General features: G+C 35.6%; 1 protein-coding gene across 1 annotated transcript in view; it reads left to right on the forward strand.

Annotated features, from left to right (window-relative positions):
• The window catches only part of Pkhd1l1 (PKHD1 like 1), a 196807-nt gene that overhangs the window by 70910 nt on the left and 99886 nt on the right, over positions 1-26011 (forward strand). Inside the window, exons 22-32 of the mRNA XM_045144474.1 lie at positions 3299-3462; positions 4800-4972; positions 9577-9724; positions 10924-11078; positions 13310-13432; positions 14168-14273; positions 18245-18355; positions 19127-19291; positions 20407-20528; positions 23683-23815; positions 24292-24484. Of these exons, the coding sequence (XP_045000409.1) occupies positions 3299-3462; positions 4800-4972; positions 9577-9724; positions 10924-11078; positions 13310-13432; positions 14168-14273; positions 18245-18355; positions 19127-19291; positions 20407-20528; positions 23683-23815; positions 24292-24484 (1593 nt within the window). The remainder of the gene's footprint in view (positions 1-3298; positions 3463-4799; positions 4973-9576; positions 9725-10923; positions 11079-13309; positions 13433-14167; positions 14274-18244; positions 18356-19126; positions 19292-20406; positions 20529-23682; positions 23816-24291; positions 24485-26011) is intronic.

Genomic DNA, 26011 nt, shown 5'->3' on the forward strand with positions numbered 1-26011 from the left:
CTCCAGCCACTGCAAATGAACTCCAGATGCATGCATCACTGTGCACCTGGCTTTATGTGGGTTCTCGGGATTTTTACTTGGGTTGTTAGGCTTTGCAGGCAAACACCTTAACTGATGAGCCATCTGTCCAGTCCTCAATGTGCTTTCCTTTGTCATTTATTTATTTATGAGAGATAAAGGCAGATAGAGAGAAAAAATGGGCATGCTAGGACCTCTAGCCACTATGAACAAACTCCAGATGCATATCCAGATGCATGCACCACTGTGTGGGTACTGGGGAATTAAATCTTGGTCCTTAGTCTTTGCAGGCAAGCTGCTTAACCACAAAGCTATCTCTTTAGCTGTTTTCCCCCCCTAAGGTAGGATCTCACTGTAGCCCAGGCTGGTCTTAAATTTACTCTGTAGTCCCAGGGTGGTCTTGAACTCATAGTGATCCTCCTAGCTGCCTCCTGAGTGCTAGGATCAAAAGTGCACCACCACACCAGGCTATCAATATACTTTAATCTGCATTTCTCTAGTGGCAAGTGAGTGAAAACATTTTGCATTTTATCACACATTTTTGGCCCTTTTTATTTCATGTTTTGAGAACTGTCTGCTCATTTAATTAGCCCATTTATTTTGAGTTACTTTTTGAGTACTTTGCATATTCTAGATATTAATTTGCTGTCAGAATTACTGCTAGAAAGATTTTTCTCCCACACTATCATCTCTTCACTCAATTAGCTATTGCTTTTGCTTTCTAATTTCATAATTACCATATGTAAACTGTTGAAATTGCTTCCTGGGTGACCAGATTCCTTTTCATAAACTCCATTCATATATTTTGAAATGTTTGTCCTTTTGTCTCAGTGTCAGAAGATCAGGTCTTACATTAAGGTCATTGAGCCGATTCTTGTTAAGAGATGTGGGTCTAGTTTCTTCTACATGTGGATATCCAGTTTTCTGAGGGCCATTTGTGGAAGAGACTCTTTTTTGTCCAAGGTATTTTTTGGCATCATTGTCAAAAATCAGGTTGTCAGATGGTGTCACGAAACATATCAGGCAGTTATAACTGAGAAACTGAGAGATCTCCTGGGATGAAAACAGGCTGTAGATTCACACAGCTGAAAGGGGCACTTATCTTTTATTTATTTATTTATTATTTGTTTTTGTTTTTGTTTTTCGAGGTAGGGTCTCGCTCTAGCCCAGGCTGACCTGGAATTCACTATGGAGTCTCAAGGATGCCTCGAACTCATGGCAATCCTCCTGCCTCTGCCTCATGAGTGCTGGGGTTAAAGGCGTGTGCCACCACCCCTGGCTGGCACTTATCTTTTATTAGGCAACCTGTCAAGGTTATCAGTAAAATTTTCAAGTAGTGGGTACCTAACTAAGAACTTAAAGGGATTTTTTTTTTCTGTTGTTGTCTGTTTTCTTTGAAGCAGTCTCACTCTAGCAAATGGTCACCTAGAACTCACTCTGGAGTCTCAGGCTGGCATCAGACTGACATCAATGCTCTTTCCTCTGCCTCCTCAATGCTAGGATTAAAAGTATGTGCTACCACACCTGGATATAGGGATTGTTTTTCAAGGCTAATCATCAGAGTTTAAGCATTAAAGACAGTAGTGGGCTTATTCTATCTAGAGAGAAAGCAGAGAGGATTTAGAAAAGAAGGTTTGCCAATAATGCAAGCAGATCTAGCAAGGTGCTCCCTGGCTGGGCAGGTACCTGACATGTCAGCTCTAAGCAAAAGCAACATATTGCACAGAAAGTGTCCAAGAACAGTGTCTAATACTGGAAATTAGTATTGTGCCAGTAAGGTACATAAAGTGTGGGACAAAAGTTAAACTTTTAACCATAACAGTATTGTAGTTACATGAATTTTTACTTGAATGCTATATTCTATTCCATTGAGCTATGTTTTGGACCAGTACCACACTATTTTTGTTATTATAGCTTTATAATATTACATCAGGGAGGATGATCCATCCAACATTATTATTTTTGCTTGGGATTGAGATTTATGCTTCCATATGAATTTCAGTTTGTCTTATGTTTGTGAGACGAATAAGGATTTTCTGTTTGTGTGAAGCATTGTGATTTTGACAGGGACTGCTTTGATTCTTCTGTAGAGTCTTTTGTGCAATAAAGCTACTTTCAGTTTAGTAATTCTTCCTTCCAATCCATGAACATATGAGGTCTTTCCATATTCTAATCATGCCTTTAATTCTTTCTTATTTTAAAATTTAGATTATAGACGTCTTTAATTTTTTAAAAATATCTATTTGTAAGCAGAGAGAGATAGAGGGAAAGGAGACAGATAGAGAATGGGCATGCCAGGGCCTTCAGCCACTGCAAACAAACTTCAGATGCACATACCACTTTGTGTATCTAGATTTATATGCATGCTGGGGAATCAAACCTGGGTCATTAGACTTGGCAGGCAAGTGCCTTAACAGCTGAGCCATCTCTCCAGCCACTCTTTCACTGTTTTGATTAGGGCTATTCAAAATTATTTATTTATTTATTTTTTTTTTTTTTTGTGGAGAGGGCACTGTGAATGAGTTACTTCTCTTGTTTCTTTCACAGCATGTTTGTGGTGTGTAGGAAAGCTACTGATTTTTGTACATTAATTTTGTGTTTTGTCACTTTAATGAAAATGTTTATCAGCTCTAGGAGTGTCCTAGTCTCTTGTGTATAGAGAGTCATTAGCAAGGAAGAAGATTTTGACATTTTTCTTTCTTATTTGTTACTATTTTATTTTAACCTCTACTCTGATTGCTCCAGGTAAGACTTCAAACACCATACTGCATAATAATGGACAGTGTGAAGTCTTTTGTAATGGTCTTGATTTTAGTGGAAATTCTCAACCAAACACTTGTAAATCAAATCCAAGAGCATATTATTGACTGAAATTCAAGTTGGCTCTATTTCCAAGAAGCAGAGATGATTCACCATAAACACGTCAATAAATATAATCACATAAATCAGAAGTATTTACCAGTCCATCTCTGACATATTTTAATAAAGCACATGGTCCTATTCTTGCTTGCCTTTGTCATGGTGCACGTTCTCCTCCATTTCCTTCTATTGTGACAGTTATTTTACATTCTTACAGGTAGTGCCATGTATATGCATCTTCTTTACTGTCAATGTAGGTTCTATCTCTTGTGCCTTGTTATGACTGCTTCTCTGTGCTAATAAAATGTTTGGTGGTCTTATAGGCATAAGCAAAGCTTTTACTTTAAAGGAATATCTCTTACAAACATACATCATGTATTTATTAGCAACTTGTATACCAAATAAATCAATCATGTTTCAGGTGGACCTACACATGCATAGATCTTCTAGATACCATACAAACCAAATATTCTGGGACAAACTTTTCTCTTCAAAGGATTAGTTTACAAAAAGCATCTGAGTCATGGTCCTTCTATGTAGACGTAGTATATATTGGGCAGACATCTACAGTTTCAACACTAAATGGTATGTTGACTTATTTCATATCTACTGCAATATTCTAAATCTACCATGTAATAAAGTCTCACCATGGAAATTGAACTTATACTCTGGTATATTCAGAAATGATAATTTTTAAATAATTATGATTTATTCTCTTACCTCAGTAATATGATGTCATTTTGTTTTTAATGAGTAGGGTAATATTATTTTAAGGTAAGTGAATTCTTTTTATGTGTAGCATGGGTACTCACATGTTTGTGTGTGTAGATTCCATGTACATTTCTGTCTGTGTGTGTGTATGTGTTGAGAGTGGTCAATATCAGACCATTTCCCCAGTAATTTTCCATCTTTTCTTGTTTCTGAAAGAAAGTCATGTATGCAGTGACCCTGGAGCTCATGCAGATTTGGTTAAATTAGCCAGCCAGAAAGCTTTAGGATAAATTAATTCTTAATATAAACTTTTAAAAAATTGTGTGCGTGTGTGTGTGTGTGTGTGTGTGTTGTGTATATGATGCCTGTGCATGTGCTTGTGCATGTACACATGCACATCTAGTGTATTTACATGTGTGGATGTGTAAACCCCATGTATGCTCATATAGAAGCCACTGGATAATGTCAGGTATCCTCTGTTGTTTTTTTCACCATATTTCTGAGACAGTGCCTCTCATTAAACCTAGAGCTCCCCATTTCTTTCTGGTTTATTTTTTATTGTAGTTGTTGTTTTGTTTTTTGAGGTAGGGTCTCACTCTCTAGACCAGGCTGACATGGAATTCACTATGTAGTCTCAGGATAGCCTCAAATTCACAGTGATCTCCTACCCCTGCCTCCCAAGTACTGAGATTAAAAGTGTATGCAACCATGACTGGCTCCCATTTCTTTCTTTCTACTAGATAGCGGACCAGGGAAACCAAGGTAGTCTCTTGTCTCTCTCCCTTCAGCACCGGGGTTACAGGTATGCATGAGCATGCCAAGTTTTTCAGATGGGGGCTTGTAATTACACAACAGATACTTACTTACTGATCCATTTCTTTTGCTTATCATAGAAAGATTTAGCTTTACAGTCCCGGATTTGGCAAAACTTTCTCATTTTGCTTCTTTTTGAGAAATAAAATATCAGAAAGGTGATGAATTCCTTAAATGAGCTACTATTGCATTGACAACTGTGTAGTAAGGATGCACTGGAATATTTGGGAACTCGAATTATATAATGCGATGAATGAAATGTTTATGTTTATATTCTTAGTATTGTTTGCCAAGTTATTTTAGTACTCATACATACATGAAATGTAACAAAAGCCATAAAAATTCTACACAATTATCTTATTTCTCATTTATTTCATTATTATTATTGTTACTTTTAGAAATGCCAAGAAGACGACTTCCAGCACTAGCAAATAAAGGAATATTTTTCAAGCACTTTTGGGTGAATCGGACCAAATTAAATGCATCAACTATGGGAATCCAGTATTATGTTACCATGACTTCCTATAACTGCAGTTACAATATACCCATGTTGTCGCTGAGCTTTGGGCAGGTAAGCTTACAAACTAGTTATTATTTTTAACTTCATGAGCATTAGCTTTGGTACAGAAAATTTTCCTAATTTCTGAAAATAACAAGCATACAGATTAAACACTTCCTAAGAAGGAAACTCCATAACTCCAAAAGAATTTTAATTATTTTTGTATTGCTTGAATTATTTATAATATTGCCAATATTAAATACTACAAATACCACGAAAATTTTAAAATTCAATTTCCTGTTAAGTTTACAATTACACCAGTATCATTTTCTACAACAAATAAAAAACAAAGTAAGCTAAAGATTAAAATTTAAATAATTAACCCTATAATTAGAGGTCTACAGAGAAATTTCTCCTAACTAAACAACTTTAAAGATAATGAAAATCTGTAAATATTCTCTAAAACATTGCTTTTGCTTAATCCCAGCATAATGCTTAGTCATACTGTCTTCTAGATATGTGTGTGTGTGTGTGTGTGTGTGTGTGTGTGTGTATCATATATATGCATATAAACGTTTCCTTGATGATTCTTTACTGAGCTGTACTACAAAATGTGCTGACTCAGGGTCTCTAAACATCTATATCAATTGTCCTACTTTTTTTTAAAGATTCCTCAATAAATGGATAACTAGTATTTGAAATTTCTCACTTTAGTAATTTATTCAAAGTTAAATTGGGGAATGTGGACTTGATTTTTTTGTCCCTCTAAGACATATTCAAATGCAAGATAAATGCTATAGTGTGTATTTACCCAGTAAACTTTAACTTTGAGATATTGTTGATTTACATTCATTTGTAATAAATAATATAGAGCTATTCCTGCCCAGGAGTTCCTTTTTAGCTTCCTATTTATTTTATTAACTTTTTATTGACAACTTCCAAAATTATAGACTATAAACCATGATAATTAGCCCCCCCCACTTTCCCCTTCACAACTCCATTCTGCATCGTGTCCCCTCCCTCTTTCAATTAGTCTCGCTTTTATTTTGATGTCATCGTGTTTCCCTCCTATTACAAGGATCTTATGTAGGTAGTACCAGACACTGCAAGGTCATGAATATCTAGGCCATTTGTGACTGGAAATGTGCATTGTAGGCAGTCCTATCTTTCCTTTGACTTACGTTCTTTTTGCCACCACTCTCACAATGAACCCTGAGTCTTGGAAGGTGGGATAGAGATGTTTCAGTGCTGAAAACACCTCTGTCACTTCTTCTCAGCACTATGATGCTTTTTGAGTGATTCTAGAGAAGATTCTCTAACCAAAAGTGAGAGTAGCATTAATATATGGGCATTAGCAGGGCAGTTTGGTGAGCATAATGTATGCATTTAGCCAGATACCGACAGGTGTTACATCCCAAGGACTCATGACCTTCCCTGTCACAGGCTTGTGACTAAGTTTTCAGTACCAGGCATATATTTCCTCCTGTGGTGTGAGTCTCCAGTCCAATTAGAGAGCAGCTGGTTTCTCCTATAATAGACGTGCCACTATTGCACCCATTGGGTCATTTAGCTGGACAGACTTAAGGCTTGCATTATTCACTGTTGTTTATCTCCACTGATGACTTCTCTCTCCCATAGGGCTACATTAAGCATAGTGTTTTCCAGCTTTCTGTCAGTTGGTCTACAGGGAGGAGGTTTTCAACTCAGTTCCAACTTGATTTCTCAGTGACCTTGCAGCCCAAGCATACCTACACAGGTTTCCTGACATTTACTGTCTTTGACATTTTTTTTTCACCATAGCTACTAAGATAAATTATATTCAGACCTCCTTTTGGTTTAATTTGCATTTTCTGACAGCTAATTATATTGACCATTATTTTATGAGGTGTTTACCACTCATAAATCTAAGAAATGCCTGCTATATCGCTTGCTCACTTTTAAATTGGGTTGTTTATTCTAGGTTATAGAGTTTTCAAGGTATTTATAATTCTAAATATCATTAGTGATATATACAGTTGACAGATATCACTCACACATTATATCTTGGCCTTTCATCTTTATTACAAGGTTTCCCAAAGAGTCCTTAGTTCTGATGTTTCCAACTAATTATTATTGTTATTATTATTACTTCTATTTTTGTGAGGGATGTTTTTGTTTCAAATAATTCACTTAGCCTTGGGCTTTGAAGAATTTTCTAAATTTTCTTAAATTTGTATAGATTTATGTTTTATACATAGAGCAATGAACAGTTTTGACTTACTTTCGTATATAATGTGGTTTCAAGGTGAGGTTCGTTTCTTTGCCTATGGCTCTAGTAACTGTGGTATGATTTGATAAAAACCACTTTCGTTCTCTATTACATGACTCTTGCACATTTATGGAAACATCATTTGGGAATATCCATGTGACTATATTTATGAGTTATCTATTCTGTTCCATTCTTTTTATGTTGGCCCTTTGAACCAGTACTGCATTTTCTTGATTGCTCTTGCTATACAGGTAGCCTTAACATTAAATTTAAAAATATATTTTATTTCCTTTTTTGAAAGAAAAAGAAAGAGAAAAGGGCAAGAGAACATGTGTGTGTGTGTGTGTGTGTGTGAGTGTGTGTGTGTGTGTGTGTGTGTGTGTGTGTGAGAGAGAGAGAGAGAGAGAGAGAGAGAGAGAGAGAGAGAATGGGTGTGCCAAGGTCTCTAGTCATTGCAAGCAAACTCTAGATACATGTGCCACCTTACGCACCGGGCTTTACGTGGGTACTAGGAAATCAAATCTGTAGGCTTTCCAGGCAAGGACCTTAACTGCTGAGCAATCTCTCCAGCCCCCTTAACACTGAATTTAAAGATTTCTTTCACCTTCTTCTTTTGCAAAATATACTTTATATCATTTCATATAAATTTTAGAATGTTTCTTTGTACCTACAAGAATACCTTGCTGACATTTTGAAAACAATTGCACCAAATCTATAAATTGTCTTGAGGAATAACTCTGATTATGCTGAATGTTACAATACATAAACACAGTACCTCTATTCATTTATTTAGGTCTTCTTTTGTTTTTATAAAATAATACTTGGCTCTTCTTTGATTACTTCTGTCAGAATTTTCAATTTTCTGATTAGAAGAACACATTTCATTACATTTACATATAACTATTTCGCTTTCTTGGAAGCAATTATAAATGGTATTACTGTTTTTTTATTTACTTATTTATTTACTTTCAAGAAGAGAGAGAGAGAAAGTATGGGTACAATAGGGCCTCCTGTCACTGCGTACAAGCTCCAGAAACATGTGCTACTTTGTGCATCTGGCTTTACATGAGTCTGAAGAATTGGGTTCAGCCTCTTGGGCTTTGCAAGCAAGAACTTCAGCTACTGAGCCATCCCTCCTGCCTGATCTTACGTTTTTAATTTTGGTTTCCACATGCTTGTTATGTGTACTGAGAAATGTGCTTGGGTTTTATGTTCATCTTATACCCTGAACATTGATGAACTTGGTGAATTTTTTTTTTTTTTTTTTGAGGTAAGGTCTCACTCTATCCCAGGCTGACTGGAATTTACTATGGAATCTCAGGGTGGCCTCAAACTCATGGTCCTCCTACCTCTGCTTCCCAAGTGCTGGGATTACAGGTGTACGCCACCACACTTGGCTGACCTGGTGAATTTTTAAAATTAAACACAGTCATATAATCATTATCTTGATCAAGGAAAAGATAATTATTAGCCCCGAGGAGCTTCCCTTGTTATCTCGTCCTTTCATTATGTTACTATCCCCTCACATTCAAGTGACAGCTCTTGTGCTTGCTATCACCATTAATTGGTTTGTCCTGTTTTAAAAGTTCATACAAAAGGAGTCATAAGAGCTCTTGTTATTTCAACCTACCTTTCTTATTCAACATTGAGAGGTCCATATTAGACATATCTGTAGTTCATTGGTATGAATGCTATATATCATTTTAGAAAATGAAAATACTACTGTGTATCCATTTTATTGATGAACTGCTGTATTTTTTCCACTTTCTGGCAATTAGGAGTAAACATGAACATTCTTACATCTTCTATCACTTATATTTTCTTATTTTTTGCATAATTGTAAGTTCTACAACATTACCATGTTACTCTGAGGGACCAGAAATGAGAACATGTCATTTTCACAATTAGAGTTACAATCTTTGAATATTTGTAGTGCCTACTGCTTCTGTCAGCTGACTGGCACTCAGTATTTTAACAATATTTAGTGAGGCTGGGGCAGGCACTCAACTGACTACATACTTCCACATATTGTTGGTTAAATCCTTACAGTTATTTCCCTTGAAAGCATTGTTCTATGATAGTGAAGATTACATCTTATGCTAGTGATGGGCTTTGTACTTGGAACACAGAACCTGCTTGATAAATATGTTTTTCCTTCAGTGATAGAGGGCACATTCTGAATTAATGAGGTATTACTGTGATTCCAGCTGATGACTGCACAGATGACTACGTTGACTTTGGTCTCATTACTGCAGCTGTTTAGCCATGGCCTGTGTTGATCTATGGGATTCTCCTTAATGTCCTGTAGAATCCTGAATACAATGAGGCTCATTTATGTCGTGTCACACAACTGTACCATGCTGCGATGGAAATTGTATTAGCCATTGTTGTGTTTAATCATTTTATCAATATTTATTTTGGAAATTAGATAATCACAAATGAGACAAAGAATGAATCTGTTTACAGAGGAAATAATTGGCCAGGGGAGTCAAAGATTCGTATTCAAAGAATTCAAGAATCCTCTCCACCTATAAGTGGCAGCTTTGACATTCACGCATACGGACACATTCTCAGAGGTATGTTTAAATGTTCAAAACCATCAAACGTAGATGAAAAATGTTCAGGACATTAGTATGCACATGTGTGTCATCTATGTTAGACTTGAGAATTATTATACTTATTTTAATTCAAATATCTACTCACACGGTTGTTTCTATAATAATGTATGTCACATTATGGCCAATCAACAGCCAATCATACTATTTTTATTTTAAAGTACAGCTTTTGCTATGTTATAAAAGAACTGACCCATCCAAACCTATATTGTTAGTAATCATTTTTATTTAAAGCAAATAATATAAAGTCTATAAAATATAGCAAATGTTAAGAGTTGTTTTTCTTTTCTTTTTTTTTTCAATAGTTGTTTTCCTAAAGGTGGTTGGAATTCTTACCTTCATAGTTAATAGCTTTGTATCATACATATATGTTTTTAAAATACTTCATCACAGTGGTAGTCAGAAACAATAATGGTAACATTAAAATACTACAAAAACTGATAGCTGGAAAATTGTTTTAAATGAGAATTAAGTGAATCACAGATTCATGTTGTCCACCATGGTAAACATAGCCACATATGGCCACAGAACATGGGATGTAACATATGTCATATATTAAAATAAATAACACCTAAATATTGTCTTTGCATTGTTGACATACATTTAAAATATATTTTATTACATAAAATTTGTTATTAACATAAAAGTACTTGTTTTGTTTTACTTTTTAAAATATTGCTAGTACTAGACTGTTTTGAAGATTGTGTATGTAGCTCACAATGTTTATCAAATGAACACTAATTTAGGCCATTATAAATCTTTTCCCTTTCTAGTATTGCTACTTTACATGACTTATATACTTGAGATTATGTCAATAACATAAAACAAAATTATCCAAAGCAAATGACATTTGTGTTTTCTTCACTACTTCATCAGATGTACAAATTTTAAGTTCCAAGTTTCTTTTTCATCCATGACTTATAGATTTCCTATAAGTGAACTGATAGTAAAACAAAAGCATTTAAGCCAAGAAAACATTCTGAGGAACATTAATCATGTTATTTTTTATTTTTCATCAATATGTGCAATCTTGACATCAATATGGCACCTACTGCACGTTGATTATGTTGGAGGAGGGTGTGTGGTTTACAAGTGGTATTTCAGTGTACACAGTCCTGTAAAGATGAAGATTGCTTTGTGAATTTTCCATCTGTGTGCAGGCTTCCCTGCAGATGTGTCAGCTGCAGACTTGAAGTTTGCTCTCCAGAGCCTGGACGAGGTGGGGCAAGTGTCAGTTACCAGAGAGGGGACTTGTTCTGGATACTCCTGGACTATCAGTTGGAAAAGCCCGTATGGAAGGCAGGATCTTCTACAGGTCTCCTCATTTAGCCCAGCCTCTGCTTCCTTCTGTGTTCTGTTTGCTAATTTTCACTCTCTCCATCTAGAAAGAACTATAGATTATGTGTATTTAAACATGCATATTAATTAAATATTTTTAAAAAGTAATTTATTTATTCATTTGAGAGAGTCAAGGAGAGAGAGATTGAGAGAGTGAGTATGGGCACACCATTGCCTTCTGCTTCTGAAAATAAACTCCAGATTCATGTGCTACTTTGTTCATCTGGTTTTACCTGGGTACTGAGGAATGGAACTGGGGCCATCAGGTCTCATAAGTAAGTGACTTTAATCACTGAGCCATCTCTCTAGCCCCTATAAGCCAAGTTTTAAAAAGATATTTGAGCTAAGTTGGCTCCTGAACTTCAAGGTTCTGGTAAGCTTCCCTCATCTTGGCCCACCTGGGCTGAGAGGAGGGGAAACCTCCCCTTACTTCCACATGGGCTCTCTATCCCCTCCTGATCTCCACATTGCAAGAGCTTTCTACACTTTTTTCTTTTCCTTCTCTTAATCTAATAAAGTCTTCCTAAACCTTAAAAAATAGATATTTGAAAAGAGGAAAGCTATTATCCATTAGAATGGCCAGGTATTCTTTATAGACAATAGTTATTGGTACTTTGTTCCTTCTGCCATGTGAAAGGAGTCAGGAAGTATGACTGTTAGAAGACCCCTGAAGAGGGTAGGAAGAACACAGACATGGCACATGGCTAGTCCCAGAACAAACCTAGTGTATTTTTTAAATTTTTATTTATTTATATTTTACATAAGGTATAGTTTCATATTCCCTCTCAGGTGTGTTTTTAAAGAGACAAGAATACCCAGCTTCAATGTCTATAGTTTTGCAATGAGAGCTGTGTTCTGGGACCATGAATACTTTTTTGAACATAAAGATGACTTTTCAAGTCCCATCTAATGCTGTGATCTAGCTAACATTGCTAAATTAGAAGTGTCAAACCCAGAGTGTGTGGGGAATAGTCTAGCAGGAAGTGGGGGTGCTGTTAGCCAAACATTAATCTGATACCTTTTGAAGACAATGAAAGTATGGGGAAACCTTTCCTCACAGGCACTGGTGGTGAGAATGTAAATTAGTGCAAGCTTTTCTGTGGAAGATTATGGAATAATCTGGATCCAAATACTTAGATATAAATATCATGTGAATCAATAATTTACATAATCCTATCTTATTGAAAAAATAATACAAACATGAAATAGGAGAAACACAATGGTAGTAGTCATTACAGCATTTGTTCTCATAGTAAAATTTGGAAACATAGTTTCATCAATGGGAAAATAGTTGTTTAAATGGCATATTTTTCATAAGAATACTATGTTGTCATATACAGACCCACATTTATTCATCCAAAAAGAGTAGAACTCTAATTTCAAAACCATTTTGAGTGCGGATGGTGTGGAAGGAGACAACAAAAGCCATGCAAATATAGAACACAATACAAAATAGTGACAGTCATAAAGATGTGGAAGTTATTTTACAGAGTCCATGTCTAGAACTAGAATTAGAAAATTCTATAGTTGAGACAACACTAGGGACTGGTCTCCCTCTTTTTTCCCCTGCTCATGGGTGGTCTCCACCCATCTCTCTTTTCCCATTGCTGCTTCTCACCACTGGCTCTGGTGTGGTTGCGTAGGGAGGCCTCTATCACCTGAGAGCTACTGTCTATGTCAGAAGTCTACCATATGGGCAGGAGTTTAAAATGAGGGTATTGCATATATGAAATTGATTTGGTTTCTTTTTTATCATTTAAAGAAAATGTAAGTACAAGAATGGGTAAAAATATCAGGATAGCCAGCTGTAAAAAAAAAAAAATGTTAAAGAGGAATATGACTCCCAGGTGGAAAAATAACTCAATTTTTCAATTATTAGAAAATAAGTTATAAAAGTGGTCATATTGAGAAAAAGCACAGAATATTTTAAGCTAATAAAATTCAAGAAATTCATTTTTGTTTAGATTTATTCTATTCTACAAATTAAAATTAATTTTAGTCATTTAATTGATGGTTTCATTAATGCAGTATATCTCACTATAAAACACTTACTGAGCATTTTTTTCATGGAATAGATTATTTCCATTTTTAGATTTTGTTTTAAAAATATTTTGTTTACATACTTTAGCCCATACATAAATTTAAAACGAACCCTTTGTGTGGTTATACTTTTCATAGCTAATCTGTTAATTTTATTTTTGTAAATAGGTTAATGATTCCAATATTATTGGAGAAAAGGCTAATATGACAGTTACAAAGGTAAAAGAAGGAGGCTTGTTTAGACAACGCATGCTTGGAGATATGCTTCGTATACCAAGTCCACAGCCACAGGTATTTTTCTAACTTTTCTTATAACATTTGTAATTTCAAATGTAGAACTCTTTGTAATGTATCAAAAACCTGGTGGAACAGGAGGCTTGACTTACATTTTCATGCAAATGTTGGTGTTTACAGGTGATCAAACCAGTATTAATCTGTAACTTTAGAGGAAAGTATCTTCCTAATGGTAAAATAATAATTTTAAAAATCTATCAGTACCTGATTAGAAAATATATCTATCATTTAATGCTTACCATATTTCTGTAAAATAAGTATTAATGTTGCCATTTTATGATGAAAAACACTGAAGTACAGAGCATTAAACTGGCTCACAAGAGCAACATCTATTTTTTTTTAATAGCACCAATTAACTCCGGCCAATACACACTTGCTTTTTGTCTTTTACAGTTTTACACATCTCTCCCTCCCATATTTACTAGAGTATAAATTATGGGATTGCAGGGCTGTCACCTAGCATCTTTAATGCTGCATTTCTTATATTTCTAACATCTACAATGATGCAAGAAACATAGTGGGTATATTTATTGCATTAAGGAAGGATGAATGAATGAAGAATGAAGATGTGAATGAATGAAATATCATAGCAAAATTTTAAAAAACACATTTTGTAGACAAATAAGCAAACAAAATTCTAAATTCTAAGCATTCTAAATCTTATGGATCTTCTACTGAGTAGCACTGCCTCCATGTTCCTGCTAACTATTAGCTCTGTTTCTTTATCTGAAGGTTGAAGTGTATGTTAATGGAATTCCAGCTAAATGTTCAGGTGACTGTGGTTTCACATGGGATCCCATGACTACACCCCTGGTCTTGAACACAACACCTTCTAAAGGTAGTATCCTGTTTTATAACTTAAAGTATTATATTAGTGTCTCAAACTAAGGTTAGAAGATACTGAAAAAAATTATTGCATACAGCCATGGAACCAGTACTACTTTTTATTATGTAAGAATTATTGCTTATAAAGTTAAGTATAGCCTTAGAAGTAGAAATCATTAAGCTCTCTAAGCTATGGTACTAGCTGTTGAAATCAGTCTAAGATTTCACTCTGCCTTTGAAGCTTTTTTGTTCTTTTTACTAACAAAAGTATTAATTGGAATCTTTTATTATGTCACCACTTCTAGGAGAATTAATATATACTAGTAGCAAGACAGCTGTCATTTAATAAATGAAAAGATTTGAATAGTCAATTTAAGAAGAAACAGAAAACTTATTGACAAATACTAATTCTAGGAGATACATTATTACTGCAAAAAATATAATGTTGTTTTCCCTGAGCTTCCCTAGGAGGAAATAAACAGCAATGATAAAAATTGTAAAGTATTTTTTCTGATCATACAGATAAATTTAGAATACACACACAGAATATATATGTGTGTGTGTGTGTGTGTGTGTGTGTGTGTGTGTGTGTAGATATTATATGTATAGTAACCATACATAACATAATCATATATAACATATATATTTAGTAAGAATTCTCATCATTTACTTTTTAGAAAATATTATTATTTATTTACTTGAAATCAGAGGGAGACAGAGAGGAAAGAGACATACACAGAGAGAGAATGGTAGAGCCAGGGCCTCTAGTGGTTGCAAGCAAATTTCTGATGCAAGTGCCACTTTGTGCATCTGGCGTTATGTGTGCACTGGGGAATCCAACCAGGGTCATTACACTTTGGCAGTAAGTACCATAACCACTAAGCAATCTCTCCAGCTTTCATGTGTTAATTTTACATTACCCCATCCAGCATTCAAATTTTAAAAATAATTAACCGAACTTTAGGTTGAAAGAATATATTCTTGAGATTTTTGTAGCAAGGATATTAACTTGAGAATAATTCATGTTACAAATGGTCAAAGTCTTAAGAATAAGAATTTGGAGAGGGGGGCTGGAGAGATGCTCAGCGCTTAAGACACTTGCCCATAAAGCCTAAAAATACAAGTTTGATTGCACAGTACCCATGTAAAGCCAGATGCACAAAGTGGCACATGTGTCTGGTGTTCACCTACACCAGCTAGAGGCTGTGATATGACCATTCTCCCTCCCACTTCTCTGCTGGGCGTGGTGGTCACACCTTTAATCCAAGCACTTGAGAGGCAGAGGTAGGAGGGTCTCTGTTTTTGAGGCCAGCCTGAGACTACATAGTGAATTCCAAGTGGGCCTGGCCTAGAATGAAACCTCTCCCTACAAAACAAAAAAGCAAGCAAGCAAAGAAAGAAACAAAGAATTTGGCAAACTTTTGATTATAGTACTATAATATTTTTATTTTTGCATGTATGCTTGCACTTTCTAGTGAATTTCTGTTTTTGTATGCACTTGCTGAAGTATATTTCTTACTCAAAATAATTAGTAACTGGAATGATCTTTTGCCATATTTTGACTAATTTTAAAAATTATGGAAAGTATAAAATGCAATAAAAATCTATTTTCTTTTCACTGATAATTAAATGCTGCTATTTACACATATGCTTTCACAATCTCTTAAAAAAGAAAATATTATAAATAAAGCTAAAGTTTTTAAGAATCCTCTAATTTAGTCCCCAAGGAACTTCCCAGATGCCTCAAAATAACTAAATGTGTGTGCATTCTTCCATGCTGTTCCAGTATCTTTTTATGTAATAAATTTGATGATTTTTTTCAAATAGATGGATAAGACATTACAATGCAGATATCATTTTGCATATTATTTTTGTCACTTATTCATTTTGCAATACATTTATATAGTATATACATATACAAACTATCATTTTAAATAGCTTTATAAATATATCAATTTATTTTTTCATCTGTTAGTGGGCACAGATTGTTTTTTAGTTTTTTGGTTTTACTAATGAGACTATATTGTGGTTGCTTGTGTAATTCTCCTATTGCATATATGCTAAAAGTTTTTTTGTTGTTTTATTTGAGAGTGACAGAGAGAGAAAGAGGCAGAGAGAGAGAGAGCAGGGTGGGTGCACCAGGGCCTTCAGCCACTGCAAACGAACTCCAGATGTGTACACCCCTTTGTGCATCTGACTAACTTGGGTCCTGGGGAATCGAGCCTTGAACTGGAGTCCTTAGGCTTCACAGGCAAGCGCTTAACCGCTAAGCCATCTCTCCAATACTGCTAAAAGTTTTTAAAAAATAGTTTTATTTATTCATTTGAGAGAGAGGCAGAGAGAAAGAGGTAGATCAATAGAAAGAGAGAATGGGCACACCAGGGCCTCCTGCACTGCAAACAAACTCCAGATGCATGTACCACTTTATGCATCTGGCTTTACATGGATACTGGGGAATTGAACTTAAGCTGTTAGGCTTTGCAGGCAAGTGCCTTAACCACTGTGCCATCTCTCCAGCTCTGGTAGAACTTTTTAGTAATCCATGCCCAAACATGGAATGCTGATAATAACTGGTGATATACTGCATATTTATTTGGTATATTACATGATCAAACTGCTCTCCAAAATGGCAGCATTATTACCAGCAGGTATGGATGAAGATATTTGCCACGTCCTTGCCAATAACTGAAACTGTCAGTTTCCTAATTGTTGTTAATATTCTGAAGGAAAGACGTTGTCATTATTTTGTCGCTTTCCCAATTAGCAATACAAATGAGCACGGTTTATATTTGTTTGACATTTATGTGCTTTCTTCCCCCTTTTGTTACTGTCTTTATAAAGTAGACTTATAACTATGTATTATACATTCTGTTGATCAATTCTTTGTACAGAGTATCTTTTAAGTTATACTGTTATATTGTTACTGGAAACATTTAAATCTTTAATCCAACCTACATTCTTATAGCTTTTTGTGTTTTATTTAAGAAATCATCTTTTAAATCAAGATAGTGTATACATGTAATTCCATAATTTGGGAGGTTGAAAAAGGAAGGTTGTGAGTTTCAGAACAGCCAAGGCTGTGTAGGGAGACTCTGTCACAAATAAATAAACAAATAAACAAACAAATAAATAAATTTACTTCAACCACAAAATCATTAAGATACTTCATCATATTTATTTCTAAAATGATGTAGGACTTGGGATATGGCTCAGCACTTAAAGGTGCTTACTTGCAAAGCCTGCCAGCCAAGGTTAAATTTCCCAGTATCCATGTAAAACCTGATGCACAAAGTGGTGTATGCGTCTGTAGTTTATTTGTGCCAGCAAGAGCCACTTGCATGCCATAGTATCTCTTCTCTTCATTTGTCTCTCTCTCTCTCTCTTTCTCATTGCTTGCAAGTAAATACAGAAAAATATTTTTTAAAATACAATGTTTTAATTTACTTTTCTTTCTCCACTATTTAAATACCTGGGTATCTATAATTGCATATAATGCTATGTAAGTTATTACTTATCAATAAGTTGTCTATGAAGCCTGGAAAATTTTTATAATGAATGGAAAAATAAGAGGCTGAGACAGCAGGAGGTCCTTTAGTATGTCTACCCTCTTAGACAGTAAAATAGAGAAATGGTACTTTCTTTTCAAATACAATTCCCATACCACTTACCACATGATTTATTCTTTCTTCATGAGTTCATGACAACTTATCTGCCTTGTGCAGATATTCCTTCACCTTATACCATTATATATTTTCAATCAGATAATTCTGATACAACAATCAATACACGTACAAAATCTGAATAAGTATGGAGTAACTCAGTAGAAAAAAATATTATTGCCTTTTTTCTTCTGCTTAATTTCAGGCTCACTGTTCATACCTTTGAGATGAAAATCATGTTTTGTCTGGGAAATATCTGATTTTATAACAACAGATGTTATTTTTTTAAATTTAAGTTCCATTATTTCAATTGTTCACATTTCAGGATCCTATGAAGAAACCACGATTTTAACAATATCAGGCTCCGGATTTTCTCCTGCTTCAGCTGTGTTGGTCTCTGTCGGACCTGTGGGCTGCTCTCTTCTTTCTGTGGAAGGTAGGTTCTCTCACACATTGTGAGGGCTGATCATTCTTTTCTAGGAGAAATTGGAATCAGAGCTATGACAAGTATGATTAGCCTATCATATACTCTATAAGCCAAGAGAATGTGGCTGTCTTCTCTGATTTCTAGTCCAATAGCACATCTCCCCAGTGATACAGATGTTAGATATCATTCACATTTCTTATCATCTTGAAGTGGTAAACACCATAGTTATTAATTTCACTAAAGCTTTCATTCTCCAAGGTATTTTCCTTAATTTAAATAGATTGCAATTATGCAAACCAATGCATTTACCAAATCATTTATCAAAGTAAAAAGTCAATATAACACCAATATTACCAAAACACATTATAAAGTTAAAAAAATGTTTTCATTTACCTTTATCACTTTCAATGATAGAGCCCATTATTATACCCAATTTGGATAAAGATTTGGGTCTAAAAGTTCTAAGATAATATAATTCTAATTACAAGTTCTAAATTATGAAAAGTATTACTGTTGTCCTCTTTGCCACAGTTTTATCTGAAGCAGGTTGTTTGTTTGTGTTGTTGGTTTACTATATCTAGGAGTAATTGATTCAGAACAGCAGATAGTTTGCAATGATTCCTTCCATTCATCTAAGATCTTCTTTTCATAAGCACAGGAGTAGTTGACCTTGTAATGCTTCTTGAAGTTCAGAAATGAAAGCCTTTGTTAATATTTGCAAATATAAATTTTTAATTATTTTTAATCTCAACAAAACATTTTCTTTTTTTTAATCACAAGAAAATGAGATCAAATGCCAGATTCTGAATGGAAGTGCTGGACATGTACCGGTGACCGTGTCCATTGCTGGTGTTGGGCTCGCACAGAGTGTGGAGGATGAGGGATTCCACTTCACTTATCAGAGCCAAATCTCATACATCTGGCCTGAATCTGGAAGTCTAGCAGGTAACGGTGAATAGTTCTTACCAGAGCTAATAGAGGAAGTTTCTACGTTCCTGTTTCAGGTTTTGTTGTTTCTAGTGCAGGGAAAAGGAGGGGAATCCAAACTCCCTCCTCTAGAACAAAGGCCAATGTCTTTTGAAAGGCACAGAGATTAAATGGATGGCTAATTCTTTTCTTCTTACAAAGCACAATTCAGGGTGAGTGCTTATACTTACGTCTTAGGTTATTGAATTAATATCATCAATTACGTGTTTCTAGAACAAGCTCATTAATTATGTCAGGAAAAGATTTATTAGTTATTATTCTGCTTACCAGCTGCTCTACTTGTAACCATGGTCTCAGTGGAGCTACTCAACCCAGAAGAACTTCTGGGGACAAATCGGGAAAGGAAAGCTGATCGAGTGTAAAGAAAAAACACATTTTTCTTGTCCTGCTTCACTTCCTTTGTGCTTTCTTTGTTTTAAACCATAATCAATTGTTATGTTTGTGCTTTTATATTGATCTCTTTTGGTGTTTTTAATTGTTGGTTTTTTTTTTTTTTGCTTTACATTTACTATATTGCATTTTTCTCTTAAACTTCTTCTTATTTAGAGGATTTAAATTTAATATTTGGTGAAAGTCTTAATTCCCTTCATTTAGCAACCCAGGTGAGTGGATAGATAAAGAGAAACAGCACAATTTATCTCTACAATGAAGAAGGCACTGGGGATAATGGCAGTTGCTACTAAAAATATTTCAAGCCAGGCGTGGTAGCACATGTCTTTAATCCCAGCACTTGGAAGGCAGAGGTAGGATCACCATAAGTTCAAGGCCACCCTGAGACTACATAGTGAATTCCAGGTCAGCCTGAGCTAGAATGAGACCCTACCTTGAGTAACAAAACAAAAAAAAAAAAAAAATTCAAAAACAAGATGGAACAAACCTGCGTTGTTAAGAGTTCAAACGTGTGCATGCAACGGTCTGTGCACAGGTGCATTCTGGTTCCCTGCCCACCTGAATGCCCATCACTTGGGTGACTGGATGATTCACAAATGATGAGTTAGAAGCTGGGAAAGTTTCTCTCTGTTATAATTAATCTGTTTTTGGTCTATTTTATTTTCTTTGTTTTTCTTGTAAAGGTGGTACTCTACTGACTCTGTCTGGATTTGGCTTTAGTGAAAATTCTACAGTTTTTGTTGGAAATGGAACCTGTAATGTGATTGGAGCACATTTGAATAGGATAACCTGCAGAACTCCAAAAGTAAGACCTCTTAGTTCAGCCATTTCCCCCATAAGTCTCATCAACTAGGGAATATCTGGGCAGACATATTTCTACATATGTCAGTGTTTCCATTATAATTGACAACAATGAGTTGTTCAACATTTTCACTGAAATCAAAGGCAAAATACCGTCTCCCCATTTGTGATACACAAAAACCATGAAAGAAGATAGTCACACATACCTTGTGTTAATAAACACTGTGAACCAGTTGAAATATTGAAAGTTGATACAAAAGAAAGATGCGGGCTAGAGAGATGGCTTAGCGGTTAAGTGCTTGCCTGTGAAGCCTAGGGCCCCCGGTTCAAGGCTTAATTCCCCAGGACCCACATTAGCCAGATGCACAAGGGAGCACACACATCTGGAGTTTGTCTGCAGTGGCTGGAAGCCCTGGCGCACCCATTCTCCCTCTCTATCTGCTTCTTTCTCTCTCTGTCTGCCACTCTCAAATAAATAAAAAAAATTTTAAAAATGTTAAAAAAGAAAGATGCAATTTAGTGAAAAGAAGGCATCAGAAACAGTGTCCTACAAAAACATGATCAACCCTTGAGGATCAGTAAAACCTTACCAGGTCAATCAAAAGACAAAAAAAGTCAGTACTTTAAATTTTAAAAAGTTCAGAGGAATAAATCTGAACATTTTTAGTTTTTAAAAGGAAATCTATTTTATTCTGGCTGGAGAGATGGCTTAGTGGTTAAGGCATTTGCCTACAAAACCTAAGGACCCAGGTTCAATTCCCCAGGACCCACATAAGCCAGATGTAAAAGGGGGCACATGTGTCTGGCGTTAGTTTGCAGTGGCTAGAGGCCCTGACACACCCATTTTTGTTCTCTATCTGCCTCTTTCAAATGAGATAAAAATTTGAAAAAAAAGAAATCTTTTTTTTGTGTACATTTTTATGAGAGAGAGAGAGAGAGAGAGAGAGGGAGAGATTTGGCATGCCAGGGCCTCCAGCCATTGAAAAAGAACTCCAGAGACCAGTGCCCCCTTGTGTCCATGTGCAACCTTGCACACTGTGTCTGTCACCTTGTGCATCTGGCTTACGTGGGACCTGGAGAATCAAACATGGGTCCCCAGGCTTTCCAGGCAAGCACTTTAACCATTGAGCCATCTCTCTAGCCCAGCTATCTTTTTTTTTTTTTTTTGCTTTTCAAGGTAGAGTCTCTAGTCCAGGCTGACCTGGAATTTACTATGTAGTCTCAGGGTGGCCTCAAACTCACAGGATCCTCCTACCTCTGCCTCCTGAATGCTGGGATTAAAGGAATGCACCACCATGCCGGGCCCAGAAATCTATTTTTAAAAGTACTAATGATTCAGTTTTTTGACTAATATGTGAAGTTCTTTATGGGATAGTATAGTATATCTTAGGGTAAATCATTATTCACTATTTTACAAAATAGTCTAAGCTTAAACCAAGATTTGCTAATTACGTGTGAAAGGATAATAAATGTTATCATTAACATCAGAATTCAAAACCTTGGAAAATAGGAGCTCCAAGCAACTGTGATCTGTCAGAAAAATAAATTTGTGTTCATCAGATTGAATGATGGTATCCTGGTCAGCTTAATGTTGTTGGGATGAACTTCCAAACCAATACAATTTATGGGAGGAAAAAGATTTATTTCAGATCCAGGGGAAGTCCCATAATGGCCAAAGAAGCTGGCTTCCTTTCACAGATTCAAACACAGAGAGAAATGTCACTAGCAGCACCACCAACAAGCAAGCACAAAACCAACAGCAAGACAGCAGGGAACAAGGTAGAACTCATTCTGCATATTTAGGCTGGAATTCAGATGATAGTTGGAGTGACCCATATCCACCCCCAGCAGGAGTCGGCCTGCTAGGGGCAGCAGCTGCAAATTCAATTGTTATAACACCCAAGTCTATTGGGGGACATAGATTCAAACTACCACAATTGGAAATGAGAATCTAGGGGGCATGACAAATTAAAACTTAACTTTGTTAAAGTTATGGCATTCAGTCAAACACAATGTATACCAAATATCAAACCATAGATAAAGATTTTTTCTAAATGGAAATTGATTATTTCTTTTTAGAACTTCAGTGTTTAGTCTTAGATTGTAGAACTAGATTATCAAAATAGATAATAACCTGGTTTATAAATGGTATTAAAATTATTGCAGAGTCTATTTCCAGAGCAAAAGGGCAAAACTTTTAGTATCTTATTCTTTATCAGTTAGAGAACTACTTGTCCAGATCATCAACTACACTATGGAGCCCTCAAGATCCAACAATATAGATAGATTTAAATTAAGCATGTAACCCACATAACCACTAGACTTTATCTTGAGAATTGAATCATTTAACCTATATTTCATACCACACCTATCTAAACACCTGAGATCTGACTCTGACTCATGATTGAAACAAAACATCAGCAGAGGTTTAATTTTAATGATTAGACTTGTTTTCAGCCATGGGATTTCAATATCTTAACATTTAATATTTTCTTTTTTGCTGGGTATGGTGGTACATGCTTTTCTGAGAGAGAGAGAGAGAGAGAGAGAGAGAGAGAGAGAGAGAATGAGAGTATGAAAGGGCCTCCAGCCACTGTAATCAAACTCCAGACATGGGTACCCCCTTATTCACATGTGTGACCGTGAACATTTGTCACCTTGTGCATCTGGATTACATGGGATCTAGGGAGTTGAACATGGATCCTTAGGCTTCTCAGGCAAGGGCCTTAACCACTAAGCCATCTCTCTAGCCCCTTTTTAAAATTTTATAAAAGGTTACATTCTACGTTCTTTAGTCTCTGTCTCCTTTCCCTGAGGACACTCCTCAGTGGGCGGGGGGGGGGGGGGTTGTATGGTACTCATTGTGGAATCATGAAGGCTTCAGTCATTCTCTGTGGGGACACTTGCCTCTGTGTATTTCTACCCACTCTGTGGCTTGTACAATATTTATGCCTCTCTTAAGCAATGTTCCCTGAGCCAAGGTGGGCCTAGTAGCCCTGATTCAGTGCTGAGTTCTCTGTGGCCTCTGGGTTTCTGTTTTGATGCGGTTTGATTGGCCACATTGTCTATTACCATCTCCCTGGAGCTGGTTGTCAGACTAGAAGTAAGAACAATACATTGAATATTTTCTGACTGATTTTTATTTTTGCTAATTTCAGAGAATTGAGGGTACAGTTGATGTTTCAGTCATTACCAATGGAATTCAAGCCACAAAAAAGGATGGTTTTAGTTATAATTGCTTACACACACCAGTTATAACTCACTTTCATCCAAAATTACGGACAATTCTAGGTAAGACATTCTTCAGTAAGAACTGTCATTAGATAAGACATGGAAACCACTTCCTGAAGAACTTTCAAAGTGCTGTTTCATCTGGTTTTGTTTCTTATAGTGGAACCAGTCCTAAGTTTCTTTTCCATTTTTATAAAACATAGATTAGTCCACTTGTAATTTTACTTTGAACATGTATAATGTGAAGAAATGTATTGTTTCACTTAGAACTTTGGTACTTTTTGTGAGACCAACATACAAGCTGATAGCATCAGTTTTCTGACAGTGTCAGCTACCTGAGAGCATCAGTTTTCTGACAGCATCACCTGGTTTCTGATAGCATCAGCTGCTTCCTTTTCTTCTTTTTGTCTCAGAAAATGTCAGAATTTTCTAAATCCAATGAAAGATAAAAAGTGTTTATTTAATTAATATGTAAATTTCACAGTAGATAACAAGTATTATCTATAAGAACTTTATTTTTCCCTTTAACACACTAGGAGACATTAATTTAACAATTAAGGGTTATAACTTTGGAAACGAATTCACACAAAACATGGTGTATGTTGGAGGAAAACCATGCCAGGTTCTTCACTGGAACTTCACAGACATTAAGTGCCTCTTGCCCCCATTGTCTCCTGGAAAACATGTTATCTATGTTGAAGTGAGAAACTGGGGATTTGCATCAACAAGGTAAGATAATAAATATAAACTTGGTAGAGTTATGGGATATATGGGGCTAAAAGTACTGGGTAGGAAAAACTCATTAACTCATAGTATATTCATTGCTTGTGTTACCTTCATACATCTCCTTTTATTAAATAAAGTTAATGAGAAAATTTCATAAAATACTAGATGGGTGTTAGACCAGTACCATTCATATCAGACTGTGAAATTCCCTGTGTAGCTAGGTTTGTATATAAATGATTTTCATTCAATGAAGAAATGCAGATCAATCAATTTCTAAAGGCAGATACTTGTTTAATTGTTGATTTACCGTAGGGAAGAGTGTTGCCCCTGCATTTATCATCCTCACAAATGCTATAAAAATATTTTAAACAGAGGATCATGTCAGTAAATAACCATTATAAATATAAAGGTTATTATTATGAGGTTACAGATGTTATATGAATCTATAATAGAGAGAGCTAACATCCTATGAATTGGGAAGGTATTGGTTAAGCTGGGATGGAAAAAAGCCAGCATCAACAGGAAAGGTTACAGCATTCTTCTTTAATTTTATTTCCTGAGGAGAATTCAGATTTTTTTCCTTGACACTGTTAATGGTAAAATTTTAATTATTTTTAAAAATTATTTTTATTTATTTTATAGAGAAAAGAAGAGAGAGAGAGAAAGAAAGAGAGGGCTGGATGGGCACACCAGGGCTTCCAGCCACCACAAATAAAGTCCAGATACATGCATCACCATGTATATCTGGCTTACATGGGTTCTGGGGAATTGAACCTGTGTCCTTTGGCTTTTGCAGTTAAGTACCATAACTGCTAAGCCATCTCACCAGCCCCAAATTTTAATTCTTATAAGAGGGATTTTCTGGCTCAGAATACTTTGAAAAAGAGGAAACTGAAATTTATGGATAAAATAGAAAGGAAATAAAGCTGGTGTCAGGATGGAAGGAAAGGCTCTTGAAAAGTACCTGAAGGAAGTTCTACAATCCTAGGCTCCAGGACCGCTTGTCCCTTTAAACTCATGGCAAGGAACACACAATCAGTCTGAAATAGATATTGGCATCTACTTTTGGCTGAGTGATATGATGTACAGAACCAACTCCATATTGTCCATTCAGATGATAGTTGGACATATCCATTTATGCCAAGAGTGTTATTTAAAAGTTAACATAGAGCAGGAGAGATGGCTTAGCAGTTAAGGTGCTTGCCTGCAAAGCCTAAGGACCCAGGTTTGATTCCCCATTACCCACGTAAGCCAGATGCATGTGGTGGCTCATGCATTTTGAGTTTGTTCACAGAGGCTCTGGTGAACACATTCTCTCTCTCTCCATCTCTCTCAAATAAATAAATAAAAATTAAAAAGTTAATACAAAGCCTCTTTCAAATATTCTACTTGGGCCAGGATGGTGAAACTTGAAATGTGGGAGTTAATATTATATGTTAGGTCAGAAATGCATGGTACTTTGTGATGGCCCATTAGTAATCATTTTATCTGTAACAAAAAAAAATAAATTTAAATTTGTTCAAAATTATG

This window comes from Jaculus jaculus, chromosome 2 (assembly GCF_020740685.1).
Source record: "Jaculus jaculus isolate mJacJac1 chromosome 2, mJacJac1.mat.Y.cur, whole genome shotgun sequence".
Lineage (NCBI taxonomy): Eukaryota > Metazoa > Chordata > Mammalia > Rodentia > Dipodidae > Jaculus > Jaculus jaculus.